The sequence below is a fragment of the Topomyia yanbarensis genome, unplaced genomic scaffold, assembly GCF_030247195.1.
Source record: "Topomyia yanbarensis strain Yona2022 unplaced genomic scaffold, ASM3024719v1 HiC_scaffold_55, whole genome shotgun sequence".
Classification (NCBI taxonomy): Eukaryota; Metazoa; Arthropoda; class Insecta; order Diptera; family Culicidae; genus Topomyia; species Topomyia yanbarensis.
In genome coordinates, this window is record NW_026683769.1 from 1092 (window position 1) to 16103 (window position 15012).

At 38.4% G+C, this 15012-nt stretch overlaps 1 protein-coding gene across 1 annotated transcript in view; it reads right to left on the reverse strand.

The window, feature by feature from the left end:
• Positions 1 to 6340: 6340 nt before the first annotated feature.
• LOC131695801 (voltage-dependent calcium channel type D subunit alpha-1-like) overlaps positions 6341 to 15012 on the reverse strand; it is a 149928-nt gene continuing 141256 nt past the window's right edge. The window contains exon 2 of the mRNA XM_058984327.1: positions 6341 to 6364. Coding sequence (XP_058840310.1) covers positions 6356 to 6364 — 9 coding nt within the window. The 3' untranslated portion in view covers positions 6341 to 6355. The remainder of the gene's footprint in view (positions 6365 to 15012) is intronic.

The following is a 15012-nucleotide window of genomic DNA, read 5'->3' on the forward strand; positions in this document are numbered from 1 at the left end:
ATTGTGGAAATGTCTATTACATTCTTAATACATTTTACACCTACACACGCTCGCCAGCCACGGACCTGATGTCCTCCTTATTTCCCTAGCTAAGCTCTTGTAAAATCCATAAATCCTATATCAGTCGAAAGAAAATTAGGTTGACGGTTTTCAGAGTGATTGCATAACCTTTCAATATGAGAAAGGCAAAGGCAAAAATTTGCCAAAATACAAAAAAGTCAATCTTTGTCAATTTTTTTCGAGATTTCATCAAATTTCGACGTTTTATGCATTTTAAAGACATTTGGCATCAAAAATATAAATTCGATTTTTAAATTTTCCTATTCATTTCTATGAACTCAGGAACCGTCGTATGAATTTTATCGTTGACGTAATTGCAAGCGCTACAGAATTTAATAAACCGTAATTCACGAAATGACGAAATTTAATCGTGCTCCGTTTAATTTTACATGAAATATATACATTACATGCGCAATGACATAAAATTACACTTACTGCTTTTCAGAACAAACGCTATATGTGTAGTACTATTACATGATTTACGAAATTCAACGTCATGTAAAATTAAAATCAAACTTAAAAGTAAGTCATTTTTGATGCTCGTATATACCAGGGTCAGGAGACGTGAATTTACACGATTTTTTCTAGGTGTGTGACCAATGTCAAAGCGACTTTGGGGTTTCATTAGTGATCTAGACTGTTACAGTGGTATCAGTTTATATGTATGGTCGCACTCTTAACCCTCAAAAAGGCAAGCTATAATTGTGACTTCAAGAAGCATCACTCCTTAGACCCAAAAAAATCGTAAGCCTCTGTTTTGCCATTTTATCAGTGAGAGAATCGAAGCCCCGAAAACATTCGATCATTTGTACTTCAAATTACAAGGGCCTCTGAGATCCCTTGCCTTTTTGATGGTTAAAGCCGTAACTCCGGAAAGGGATTCAGATCGACATAAAATTCAATAGTAGGCGAAAAAAATTTCGCAGCATAAAAACTAGTCATTTCAAGCATTTTGGAGATATTTGGCGAAAATACGAATTTGATTTCTGAAATTTCATGTGGTCCCTTTAAGAAAAAAAATATTCCGGCTTATGTGGGAATTTCATATGTAATCGGAAGGTTCGGCCTATATTTCCGGAACCATATAACCGATCCGTAGGAAATTTTATATACATCTATGGCAATTATATACCTTTCATTTTAGATTACCGGAACTGTCTATGATGGTCAATGCGGTCGACGAGACTTGGGTTGTCCATCAGTGAGCTAGAACTGCTAATGCAAGTTGTTTGACACATAGATATATTCATTTTAGTGAAATTTTTACCTTTTTGCCTTCATCGAGGTTTTTATTTTGAATCGTAATTTGCTATGTGACCGCATGCCACAACCCGCAACACCGGAACCGTAAGTCGGATAAGAATTAAATTTAGTAGCAGTTTACGGGGTAGTAAAAGCTTTAATTTATGTTTGGTCCGAACGGTCGAGCCATCTCCGAGAAACCGATCTAATTGTTATTCTAAGTTTGGATACTTCTGCCTGAGCCGCCAGATCCGGCGATGGTGGCCAATGTGTCCAAAGAGACTTTGAACGATTGTTAGTGACCTAGATCTATAAATCCAAGCAGTTGTGGTCGCATTTTTGAAAAATATTCACCTTAATACATTCATCGCTGTATTCGTTGAAATCAGGATTTTCTGCTTGACCGAACTCTTCATCGTGTAATTCCGGAACTAGAAGTCAAACCTACACAAAATTCAATAGCACCCGATGAAAACATTGTACCTTCCATTTAAGACTAAGATTGTGATAATCGGTTTGGAAAATGCCGAGAAACTGCTGTAAATAAATTATAACAAGATTTTCTATGTAACCGTACTCTTCAACTTGTATCTCTGGAACCAAATGTCGGATAAAAATAAAATTCAATAGCAGTCTTTCATTTGCGACTATGTTTGTGAAAATCGGTTCAGCCATCTCTGTGAAACCGATGTGGACATTTTTTAACATGTCTGCACATACACACATACATACACACATAAATACACACAGTCATTTTCCGATCTCGACGACTGAGTCGAATGGTGTATGATACTAGGCCCTCCGGGCCTCGGTTGGAAAGTCGGTTTTTGGAGCAATTGCATAACCTTCCTATACGAGAAAAGCAAAAACGAAAATCGACTCACTCTTAACCGTCAATAAAAAAGGAAAAGAAAAGATAATTCTAAATGAATGGCTGGCGTCCAAAACGGGCTAACCCACACTTTTCATTTTTTACAGGAAATGTAAAAAACTTCCGCATTTGCGAAATAACATTGTTTTAATTGTAAAAATACATTATTTTATTAGTAGTTCATTGACCTCCCATGTTGTCTAGAAAAAATAAGATCGTTACATGTACTGCTTTTCAATTCACGAGCATTTTCGTAATTCGGGGGGCTAACCCCAGGGGTACCTAGAGTCCAAAAGGGGCTAACCCACAGTTAACACATCCTTTCCTTATCTTTCGTTTTAAAGTTATGGTGTCTTTGGCAAAGTTGTTGTGTGAAATCTGGCGCTCCATTTGATCATTTCATGTTAGTTTGGAGTTTAGTCGCTAGGGCGGCGCTGTTATCAACTTTTTAATGGAACGAAATAGAAAGAAGGTGTCTACAGCAAAGTTGTATATCAGGTAATTATAATTATATCTCATCTAACGCCTGATCTCGCACAGAACAGAAGCAAAGTACACACCGCTCGTTTACAGTAAAGCAAACGAATAAACTTTACCCGCGTCGCTTCGCTACTTCTATACGCAGTAACAGAAAAAGCCTCGTTGCCCCACGGTGAGCAAAATGAGCGAACAAAAAAACAAAGTGCGCCAACTAAGGTAAAATACTGTCGTAATCGATTTTACGCAAACTCGAAGAAGACAGTGCGTGAGGTGGAACAGTTGATAAAGGTGAACATGTGTCTTGATCTTATGGCAGTTACACACCTCCAGCTACATCATACAAACAACGTAATACTAATAACGTTCAAGACTCTAGCCGGAGCAGAATTCTTTTGTATGATGAATGACATGCAACACGAAATCGCATACGACAACATTAAAACCAAGATCCTCGTTTATATCGATAAAAATTTTACGAAAGTACGCTTACATGGTGCCAGATCCCACCACCAGCTCCGAGTACATTACAAAATTCATGTCCAAATACGGAGAAGTGGAATCCATCGCGAATGACACTTGGAGAAACTTTTTCCCCGGCATTCTCAACGGGATTCGTGTGGTTAGAATGCAGCTGTACCAACTTATCTCTTCTTACTTGACCTTCGAACGCAAATCTACTCAAGGGATCACCTACATTCAAAAAACCCTAAGCACATATCCTGGGCAGACGCCCACGTGTCAGTTCTGCAACCATACGGCGCACTATGGCAAACCATGCGCGAAAGCTGCTAAGGATAATGAATTCACTACAGCACACACTGACAAACAGCCCTCCAATACTAAAACACAGACAGCCGGTCAAACGATAATCATCGATAAATCTAAACCAACATCCAGTACATCCAGCGAAGGAATAACCAAAAACGACGACGGATACACCAAGGTCACCCAGAAACCCAAGAAGTATCAAAAAACAACCATCAGTGAAAACGAAAACAACAACTATTCCAGCGATAGCGATATGGACGTACACGAGAGCGAGGGAGAGGGCAGACAGAACAACCAACAAGCAGCAAACGGTAAAGGGAATAACGTGAATAACACTTCTCCACCAAGGAAGATCACCCGCAACAGTAAGCAGTGCGCCCAAGATAGAAGATCGCAATAATTTTTCCGCATTTTTTTAACTGTTATAATTTGAAATGTACATTATCTATTAAAAAGGGGAATGACCCTTGCAGTTAAACCTTTATAAATAAATAAATAAATAAATAAATAAATAAATAAATAAATAAATATAATTATATCTTCTGAAGACACCAAATTTGTAGGTCATACAGGGTTTGAAATATCGCGCAATTTTTAAAACATGACTGAAATATTTCTGATACCTTCAGCTATAACTTTAGAGAAGCCGACTATAATAGCATCAGTGACTTCCTGTCGAATATCCACTGGAACGAAATTCTCGACAATGATGATGTCAACGTTCCAGTTCAGACCTTCTCCAATGACATGAGTTATGCTATCGATCGCTATGTACCCAAAAGAAGCGCCCACCGATCTAAGCACCCCGCGCACAGTGGGACGGAATCGAAAAAAGCCGAACATTGACATTTGCGACGAACCTAATGGGTATGGCACTTTGATATCTTCGGAAAAGTTTCTTTATTTTTTAAGTAGTTTAATATAATGTTGGAAAATTTTTATTTAAAGGGGTATAAACGCAGATAAAAAAATAGCTTTGCAAGTTGTTGCCTAAATTGATAGTCATGTATGGAAAGTTTGTAGACGAAATGATTTTATGAAACTTTGTTGAAATAGCAAAATGGCTATCTGTTAAGCGAAAAAAGTTATTGGGTGAAATTGAAGTACATGTCGGAATACCCCCTTAAAAAGTGTTTTTTTCATTGTAACTTTTTTATTTGATTTTTTACAGTTTCTCGATGTTCTAGAAAGTTGTAGATGCTTTCAAAACACACCTTTTTGCGGACTGAGCCAACTCGTTATCTCTTCGTTTTTAGGGTGTATGTCTGTTTTTTTGGTTTTTTGGGCTAACTTTAAGGGTTGTAGAGTAGCAGGTAGTAGAAGCTAAATTTAGTTTTTGATGTTAAGCAAGAAATACCTAATTGATACATATATAAATCATAGCGCGATCTAATAGGATCCTTGGAATAATCTGGCGTAAAATAGACTAGCGTTTCAATAAATTATTTGTATTATGAAGCATGAAAAATAAACTATTATGCGAAAATAATAAACATTTGAAATATTATAGTTCATTCCATATATTCCGACATTCAAAGTTAATTTTTTGTTATTAACATGCTCATAAGTCATCAGTGTCCTGCTAATTATCTTCTTCGTCATTGGATGAACAAGGTAATAATATAACCGAGTATTCTAAGCAACGAAATCGACTGTGTGACCTTTTACTAGGACGGTCACAATACTACCCTTAGTCACTGAGTCAGCTAAAATTACATTACTATATTTATTGTCATTTTTTGTTTTGCGTGTACATAAATAACAGCGCACGGTCCCCGTTACGTGTCTGACGAGGCCTGTTCTTTATGTACACCGGTAAAAATATTGTTTGTAAATGTCTAAGTAAAACATAAACGTCACGTCGGTTATCACTCCATGTTTTCATGTTTGAGTTTCGTTTAAGTTTTGCTTAATAGCCCTGGTTGGTGTCAAAGTTAGATTTTGTTATTGATTTATTTATTTATTTATTTATTTATTTATTTATTTATTTATCTATTTATTTATTTATTTATTTATTTATTTATTTATTTATTTATTTATTTATTTATTTATTTATTTATTTATTTATTTATTTATTTATTTATTTATTTATTTATTTATTTATTTATTTATTTATTTATTTATTTATTTATTTATCTGTTATTTATTTATTCGTTTATTACTATTTATTTATTTATTTATTGAATTATTCATTTTGTACATACAGTCTTGATTTATGTTATATTATACTACACTATTATTATGTAAAATTTTCTGTAATCATTGTTCAATTAAAATATGTAAAACTAGGAAACAAGCTACATGAATTAAAATATTTATCATTAGCTATAAAAAATTTAATTCAAAAATTATATAACGACACCAACCCTAAACGATAAATGTAAACGTCTGCTGTCATCATCATCATAACGTCTGCCGTCATCATCATACTGTCATCGTCATCATGCGGGGCGGTTGGGTGCGGGTGGTATGATGCGAGGCACGGAGGGAAACGTTGGAAACTGGACAAGGAGATGATAAAAAGGTCCGGAGTAGCTAGATACGGCTTCTAATAATTAATTTGACCCGGTGGAGTAGCTACAAAAAAAGCTCGAAGTCACACTTTGTACGTGACTGGCTTTGTACCTTCGCAGAAAGTTTTGAGGTGAAATAGCTGATCGGTACGTTCTGGTGTGCGACGCGAGTGAAGTACAGTTCGATGTTGGCAAGTTAAACGCCATTGGTACCGCCAATCATTACCAAGTTCAGAAACACGCTCGACTTTGTGAAACATTTCTATGCAATTGTGCGCGCAGTGTCACTTCCCGGGTCGCTTTGTGTAAAGCCGGCCTTCGTCAAAAAACCGGTTGAATTACTGCTATAGAAGACCCCTCATCGTCATCGCCCAGCACTAACTGCACCCTATCCGGCAGGCCCGCCGATGATCGCCCCGCATCAGGATTGCTGCATGTCGACCAACGAGCACCACGGCCGCAACGAAAACACCACGCGGTGTTCCAGAAGAGTGATGTCGTCGAAATAAAAAAGCGTAAGTAAAATGATACTTTGATGTTAAAATTTATTTCTCACCCCAACCAAAAAGTGATACAAAATTAGATTTAATAAAAATGTCAGGTCTTTAAGTGTAATTTAGCTGTGTAGTCTATTTTTTTGTTAAATGAGTCCATTTGCTTGTTTCGCTCAGTTCGACTTCCGCTCAGTGACCTTGGTGTAAGAAGGACTAAAAGTTCGCCCACGTGGAATTTCCTCTGGAGACAATAAGAAAACGACCCTAGCCAGTGAGTAAGGTGGTACGGCAACCTCGTGTAGAGAAGTAAACTGTAACAATTGGCGCCCAACGCAAAAGAATATTAAGAAAAAGTACTTTGCTTACAAGACCAGACGCAAACTCCTTTTTCGGTGTGTCTCCCGGGGAAATTCAATTACTCGCGTAATTTTCATTAACATTTGGTCATTAGGTCGATGTGTTGTCCAAACAGCAGTCCGAGAGTGAAACTTCGAACCGTTTCAATGCGGATTCTTGCGAGTGATGAAAAAACCTGCAAATCATACGCCGTACATTGCAGATGTAGAGCAGAAATACTGATTGATTTCCTTTGTTAAAAATAGAGTGGTTCTAAAATGATTGAACTAAATCGGATTTAATTGTATTTTTCCACTTTTTTGCGTTATTACTAAGTTTATTTAAATTATCATTTCTAGCAGTATATTTAAGTGTTCGTGGTCGTTAACTTATAGTTTAATTAAGAATGGCTGTTTCACGCTTTACATTTGATCAAGCCAGTGAGTTGCTAGTAAAGTGGTATTCTGACTTGAAAGTTGAATTTCTCTCGGATGATGAGCTTGACCATGAACTGATGGTTCGGTCTGTCATCATAGGGGAAAGTTTTGATCGAACACGCAAACGGAGATGGTTAGGGGATCAGCTAAAAGCTGAGAGGGAGAATTCGACTGAAAAACCTTCGCTCCACGTGTCAATCGATTCAGGCAAAGAGATTACTGTATGTACTCGAAAATATTCGGACTTGAAAAAGGCTTTGGAACAAGAAGAGAATGACGCAAAAATATTGTGTTATGCGAGGATGTTGCATGTGGGCGTGCGCATAGTGACCGTTTTGTCTAACGTACGTGGCTCTCCAAACTTGCATAGTTTTTTACAAAATACACTGGTTGAATTAGTGGAAACCATTGACCCAATTTTCGGTAATTTATCAATTCCCAATCAGAATATTCAAGATAACGATGATTCTGAGGAACATACGCCAGACGAAGATGAAATAATTCAGGAAGCAGAAAACGAAAATCAGGAAATAATTAACAACCCTAGGCAGTCGGTTTTATCGCAGGCTGACCTTGAATGGATCCACTCATTGCAGGCAAGACTAGTAAATTTTGAACACGAGTTAGCACGACGCAGTGAAGTAAAAGATGCCGGGACGCAAACCTTTTCTGACATTGCCGTGCCGTCAAATATCCAATCGTACCGCAATCCTAATTTTCACATCCCCAATCCGCCAGAATCCTTTTATTTCCTGTTTAAATTACCCTAGATTTCAAAATATTAATCAGATTCCTTCAGAAATTCGTCCAACAATTCCGATTCAAAATGCCACATACTCCGTTCATTCCCTCCCTGGCAATTCCTATACCGAACCGTACGTCCGCAAATGTATATTCTATCCCTATTCAGAACCACCACTGTTTGCCGGTATCTAAATGGAACATCACAAAATATGGTGGTGATGATCAAGGTTTGAAACTGAATGAGTTTTTGGAACTGATTCAGGTGTTATCCCAAGCTGAGCACGTGTCAGATGTGGAACTGTTTGAATCGACAGTACATTTGTTTGCGGGATCAACCCGTAAGTGGTACATGACCCAGCGAACCACAGGCAGATTGCTGATTTGGCAGCATCTTGTCTTCGAGTTGAAACGAACTTATATGCACTCTGATCTTGACGCCCTGATAAAAATGAAAATTTATCAGCGAAGGCAACAAAAACACGAATCCTTCCATGAATACTACTTTGAGTTAGAGAAACTTTTTCGCACGATGAGTCTGCAAATTACCGAACCGAGAAAGTTCAAATCCTTCAGCAAAATCTGCGTGTTGATTATACACGGCAAATGACATTCATCCCCATTATAGATTTGGAAACACTGGTCGCCGCCGGTCAGAAACTGGGCGCGCTGAATTTCTCAGCGTACAACAAGGTCTTTGGTACCGAGAAGACTATTCAGGCCGTCCAAGGGACAGAGTCCAATTCCAAAAAGATAGCAAACAAGCAACCACAATCTCAGCACAGTGAGTCAATCGCTACGGTTTCGCAACCGAACCAGAATAGGAACGTTTCTAACATATCCACCAATCCCCGAAACAATCAGTCACGGGCAAACCAACCTCCCCCAAAAAGTAATGAGCCCTCTCACAATGTGTCGACGAACCAAGGCTCGTCGAATAATCCCCCCGCCCGGGAAAAGACAGCGATGTCATCGGTAGGTCAGTTTCGCCCACAAATTACTTTGGAAGATTTAATTACCACGCACTAGCCCCCACCACCCAATACTTGCTACAACAGCGGCAGAATTGGGCAGCATGTAGCCATGTGCAGATTACCACGTACAATTTTCTGCAGCACTTGTGGTCTTCGAGGATTCCCGACAAATTATTGTCTCTATTGTTTAAAAAACGGCCTGCACGCGAGCCAAATTCGCCGTTCGCAGTGCCCAGACGCGTAAACCAAAGCTCTAGTCTCTCATCTGTACCCAAAATCTTCAGAAACGTTTCAAACAATTTACCTATTTCGAAACGACAACCGATCGTATGTTTCAGTAAAAGTGTACGGCCTTTAGATTCGTGCCCTTCTTGATAGCGGTAGTAATCACACGGTTTTCAAGCAGCTGAGACATAAAAAGCTGCATCGTCCCTCCAAAAATGTTGTCCTTCGCTCAGCTAGCGGAGATGAATTTCAAATTCTTGCCATTTACGCCTGAAGAGTGTGTTAGAATAATTCCGATACTGGTTGTAGCCAACCTTTCCATTAATTGCATCTGTGGTATGGATTTTTGAGAAATTCCTGATTCAACCCACAATACATGGCACAATAAGTACCGAGCACCAAGCTACCGTCGCGGAAATCAACCAACCTACTCCCGAGTACTTTTTAACTTCCGTAGAAAAGCAAGAGATTGAAAAAATCAAAAGACTATTCCAACCCGCGGAGGATGGTGAATTGACTATGACTAACTGTGCCCAACATCGTATTGTGCTGGCGGAAGAATGGGCAACCAAACCCCCCGTTCGCCAATTCCCTCACGTAATGTCCCCCAAGACGCAAGATCTGGTTGCCGTTGAGCTGCAGAGATGCTTGGATGTGGGAATTATAGAACGAAGTAGTTCGGATTGGTCGCTAAATTGCGTGCCAGTTATAAAACCAAATAAAGTGAGATTGTGTTTGGATGCTCGAAAAATTAACGAGAGAATAGTTCGTCATGCGTACCCTTTGCCCCACCCTGGCCGTATTTTGGGTCAACTACCGAAGGCAAAATATTTGTTTACAATTGACTTGTCGGCAGCATTCCTCCAAGTACCTTTGGATAAGGAATCGCAAAAGTACACGGCATTTAGCGTGCAGGGCAAAGGGCTGCTCCAGTATACCCCTATGCCTTTCGGTTTGGTTAACAGTCCGGCCACATTGGCCCGGCTGATGGACAAGGTTCTAGGTCATGGTATACTGGAACCGTATGTTTTCGTTTACCTCGACGATATCGTCGTGGTAACGGAAACGTTTGCGCATCACCAACAGCTCTTAACAGAGATTGCTCGTCGCTTGAAAGACGCCAATCTGAGCATTAACCTCGAAAAATCTAAGTTTGGAGTGACCGAAATTTCCTTCCTCGGTAATCTTCTAGGCACCGATGGTCTTAGAGCCAATCCAGGCAAAATTCGCCCTATCGTCGAATATGAAAGGCCTAATACCATTACCAAGCTTAGAAGATTCCTAGGAATTGCGAATTATTACCGGCGTTTCATTCCGGATTTTAGCGGGGTCACTGCTGCCTTTTCGGATCGCTTGCAGTCAAAATCCAAAACCATTCATTGGACCGAAGCGGCTGAAAAAGCATTCTGCCAGATTAAAGAGCGTCTGATTTCTTCCCCCGTCTTGAAAAGCCCAGATTTCAGTCGCGAATTTACCATACAAACGGATGCAAGCAACGTGGCAGCGGCAGGAGTTTTAATACAAGAGCAAGGTGGAACAGAACACGTGATTTCTTACTTCTCGCACAAATTAACCACACCTCAAAAAAACTACCATGCTGCTGAAAAGAAGGCATTGGCGCCAATCTTATCCATCGATGCTTTCCGCGGGTACATTGAGGGATACCATTTCACCCTCATTACCGATTCGTCCGCCCTTACACACATCCTGAGTACCAAGTGGAAAGTCGGATCTAGATGCAGCAGATGGGCGTTGAACCTTCAACAGTTCGACTTGACCGTCCGGTATCGTAAGGCAAAGGGATATATTGTGCCGGATGCCTTATCCCGAAGCATCGCGGTAGTCGCTGATTCCAATTGGTATTCATCAATGTTAAGCAAGGTAACCTACCGTCCCGATGACTTCGAGGACTTTAAAGTGGAAGATGGTAAACTTCACAAATTCGTCACTTCTCACAATCCTTGTGATGCTCGGATTAAGTGGAAGCTGGTTCCTCAGCCAGCAGAGTATAAAACGATACTCGAACACTGTCACAACGCTTGTTTTCACCCCGGGTACGATAAAACACTAGCACGAGTTCGGCAGCGGTTCTACTGGCCCAAAATGGCAGCAGAAGTTCGTCAGTATGTACAGAAATGCACAACGTGCAAAGAAGTAAAGGCTACATCTGCACCGATGGCCCCTGAAATGGGAAAAATGAGAATAGCCACGCGCCCGTGGCAAATATTCTCAGCCGACTTCATTGGCCCCCTCCCCCGCATTATTTCTCCAAGTGGGTGATCTCCAACCGGTGAAAAGTGTTGCTAGTTCACCAATGTGCAATATTCTGAGAGACCAATGGTTTCTGCGAAATTCGGTTCCAGAGGTCATAATAACCGACAATGGTAGCAGCTTTGTCTCTAAAGATTTCAAAGAACTTTTAGAGCGGTTCGGAATTGCACATTGGTTGAACTCGCGATACCACTCACAAGCAAATCGAGTTGAGAGGGTGAACCGCACTATCAACGCTGCTATCAGGACGTCTGTCAAGGAAGACCAACATTTGGGGGACACACGAGTTCATGAAATCGAAATGGTGTTGAACACCAGTGTTCACACTTCGACTGGTTTCACGCCGTTTTTTATAACTCATGGTCATGAGTTTTCGGAAGCTGGAAGCGATCACAAGTTAGCACGAAACAATGAAAAGCTTGCCACAGATCTGCTTAACGAGCGTCGTAAGCGTATGTTTTCCCGTATGTACGAAATAGTTAACAGATATTTGGAAAAGTGCATAAAACGTCTCAACACCGGTACAATCCTCGTCATCGCCGGTTTTCCAAATCATTTGTGGAGGGACAATTAGTGTATCGCCGAAATATGAAGTTGTCCAGTGCAGCGGAACATATTCCAAATACGGCCGGCAATTCCTTCCCTGCCGCATAAAAGCAAAACTCGGGTCATTCTCCTACGAGCTGCAAGATTTCAGTGGAAAAAGTCTCGGCATTTGGCCGGCCACTCATTTAAAACCTGGGTAAACATTTCCTGATTGCACGGTACGGTGGATTTCACATCAAAACAAGCCGTCTGTTCTATTTATTTTCGCCTAGTATATATATTATTCGGAAGTTTATTTTGCCGCTAATTTCCCATCGTATAAACATCGATCCTTCCGCTAGCCATCTCTATCGTCGTTCCGCGAATAATTGCAGTCTAGGAAAGAAAAAAAACTTGTTTTAATCCACCTAGCGGTGCAATTGTGCCTTTCTCCATCATCAACACGAGAATGTTTGCGTTGTTTATATTCATTAAAAGCTTTCAAATGCATATATTACTTTTTATTATTATATATGACATGACAACTATATACCAAAAAAGAAATCATTCGAGTTCTAAAATTTTGTAAAAGAAAAACAGCCACGGTAGTATTGAACTGAAAAAGGTGCGAAATCGGCAAAGTCCCAAAAATTCGATTTTCATAAAAAAAATTCTGAAGTTTCATGGGGTCCCCCTTTGAAAAAAATTTTGAGTTCCGGCTTATATGGGGATTTCATGTGTGACCCGACGGTTCAGTGTATATTTCCTATCTCTGAGAAAAGTGAATGAGATTGTGTTCGCGCACATACACATACACACACAGACATTTGCCGAACTCCTCGAGCTGAATCGAATGGTATATGTCACTCGGCCCTCCGGGCCTCCGTTAAACACTCGGTTTTCAGAGCAATCTCAATACCTTTCTATTGAGAAAGGCAAAAACAAATTAATACATACAGTATACTCACTTGAAAATTATCATCCCAATTTGCTTCAGCACCAACACCGTTTCAACATGATGGTATATATATATATATATATATATATATATATATATATATATATATATATATATATATATATATATATATATATATATATATATATATATATATATATATATATATATATATATATATATATATATATATATATATATATATATATATATATATATATATATATATATATATATATATATATATATATATATATATATATATATATATATATATATATATATATATATATATATATATATATATATATATATATATATATATATATATATATATATATATATATATATATATATATATATATTCAGACACTTTGAGAAATTTTGACAGATCGGAACAGTTTCAGGTTTGCAATTCATCGATTGAAGCAACCAAATCGTAGAGGCGCACGCAGACAGTTTTATGTTGTCGATGTAAACTTCTATGGTGAATGAGTTAATTCTGTGTAATTTCATGTTTTCTCTCGTCAATCGAGAGAGTTTTAGAAATTCGCCGTGAGTTGATCATTCACATTTCATAAAAGTATCTTTGACTCTTGATAAGAGTTGCAAAGACTACGATTCAGTATTAGGGGCCCCTAGCATAATACAGAGCTTAAAAAAATTGACATCGCTGCATGAACTTGAAAGAAAACGAAATTCAATTCATGCCCGCTGCGATGAATGAAATTTTTGGTTCGTTTCCATCATCATTCGTTCTCCCGATGTATCGCTTTCAGGTACGGACATGTTCGGTTTCAGAAGCAAAGTGAATTTTATTTCTATACTGGCTCTGAAAGGGATTATCGATCAAAAGTGCACCAGATATAGATTACGCAGTTCACTTATGCTCGAAAATGTAGAAGATGCTAACTTCTACCTTCAAACTGTCAACATAATAATAAATGAATGCTTTGGTTGGTGAATGAATTTATATTTCCTCTGCACTCAAGCATTCGATTCTGTATGAAATTTCAGTCAATTGGAAAGTGAATGAATGAGAGAGGCGTTGAATCTGAATGTCGGTTTCGGGAAATGCAATCAGAAATAGGTTATTGATTTTGAAATTTTGTAACACTGGCATAATCCATTTAGAATAGTAAATTCAGGAGTGATTGAGAGAGTGAATGGTTTTGTATGTGTCGAGGGTGCATGAATGAGAAATTAGGATAAATGTAATGAATGATATAGTGAAAAGATACGTTTTGTCCAAGCTAAAGCAAGCTTGAAGCAGAAATGAGTGAAAAATATAGTTAAATCGCTATGCTATAGTTAAATCTGTTTCTATTAGTTATAGTGTTTCGGTGTCAAACATGAAGTGATTTGACTATATATGTTCCGGTCAGTATTTCTGCTCAACATTAGCAATATGGCGATTCTTATTCTGTTGCACAATAAGCAATCTCGACAGCAAAACTCTCGTTGTCAACTTGAAAAGCTGGTGGATGGAAAATGCCGTACCTGATATTGACATACACATGATCTTATTACGGTGACCAATCTCACCTCTACAAATTCACGTATTATAGTGGAAAAGAGCTCCTCTGGCCTATGGACAAATCATTGCACTATAATAGTACTGAACGAGGACAGGCAGAGAGCTACATTGCACGTGATAACCACAGATCAACGCGAAAAAAAAGCACTTTGTTTTTTCTTTACCCAGCTCCGGGAAAATTGTGACCGTTTACTAGGACGATCACAATTCTACCTTTGGTCACTGAGTCAGCTAAAATTACATTACCATATTTATTGTAATTTTTGTTTTGCGTGTACATAAATAACAGCGCACAGTCGCCGTTACGTGTTTGACGAGGCCTGTTCTTTGTATACACCGGTAAAAATATTGTTTATAAATGTCTAAGTTGTTTAAGTTTTGCTTAATAGCCCTGGTTTGTGTCAAAGCTAGATTTCGTTATTGAATTATTGATTTAATTAAATATTTATTTATTCATTTATTTATTAATTAATTAATTAATTAATTAATTTATTTATTTATTTATTTATTAATTTATTTATTGAATTATTCATTTTGTACATACAATCTTGATTTATGTTATATTATACTATACTATTAT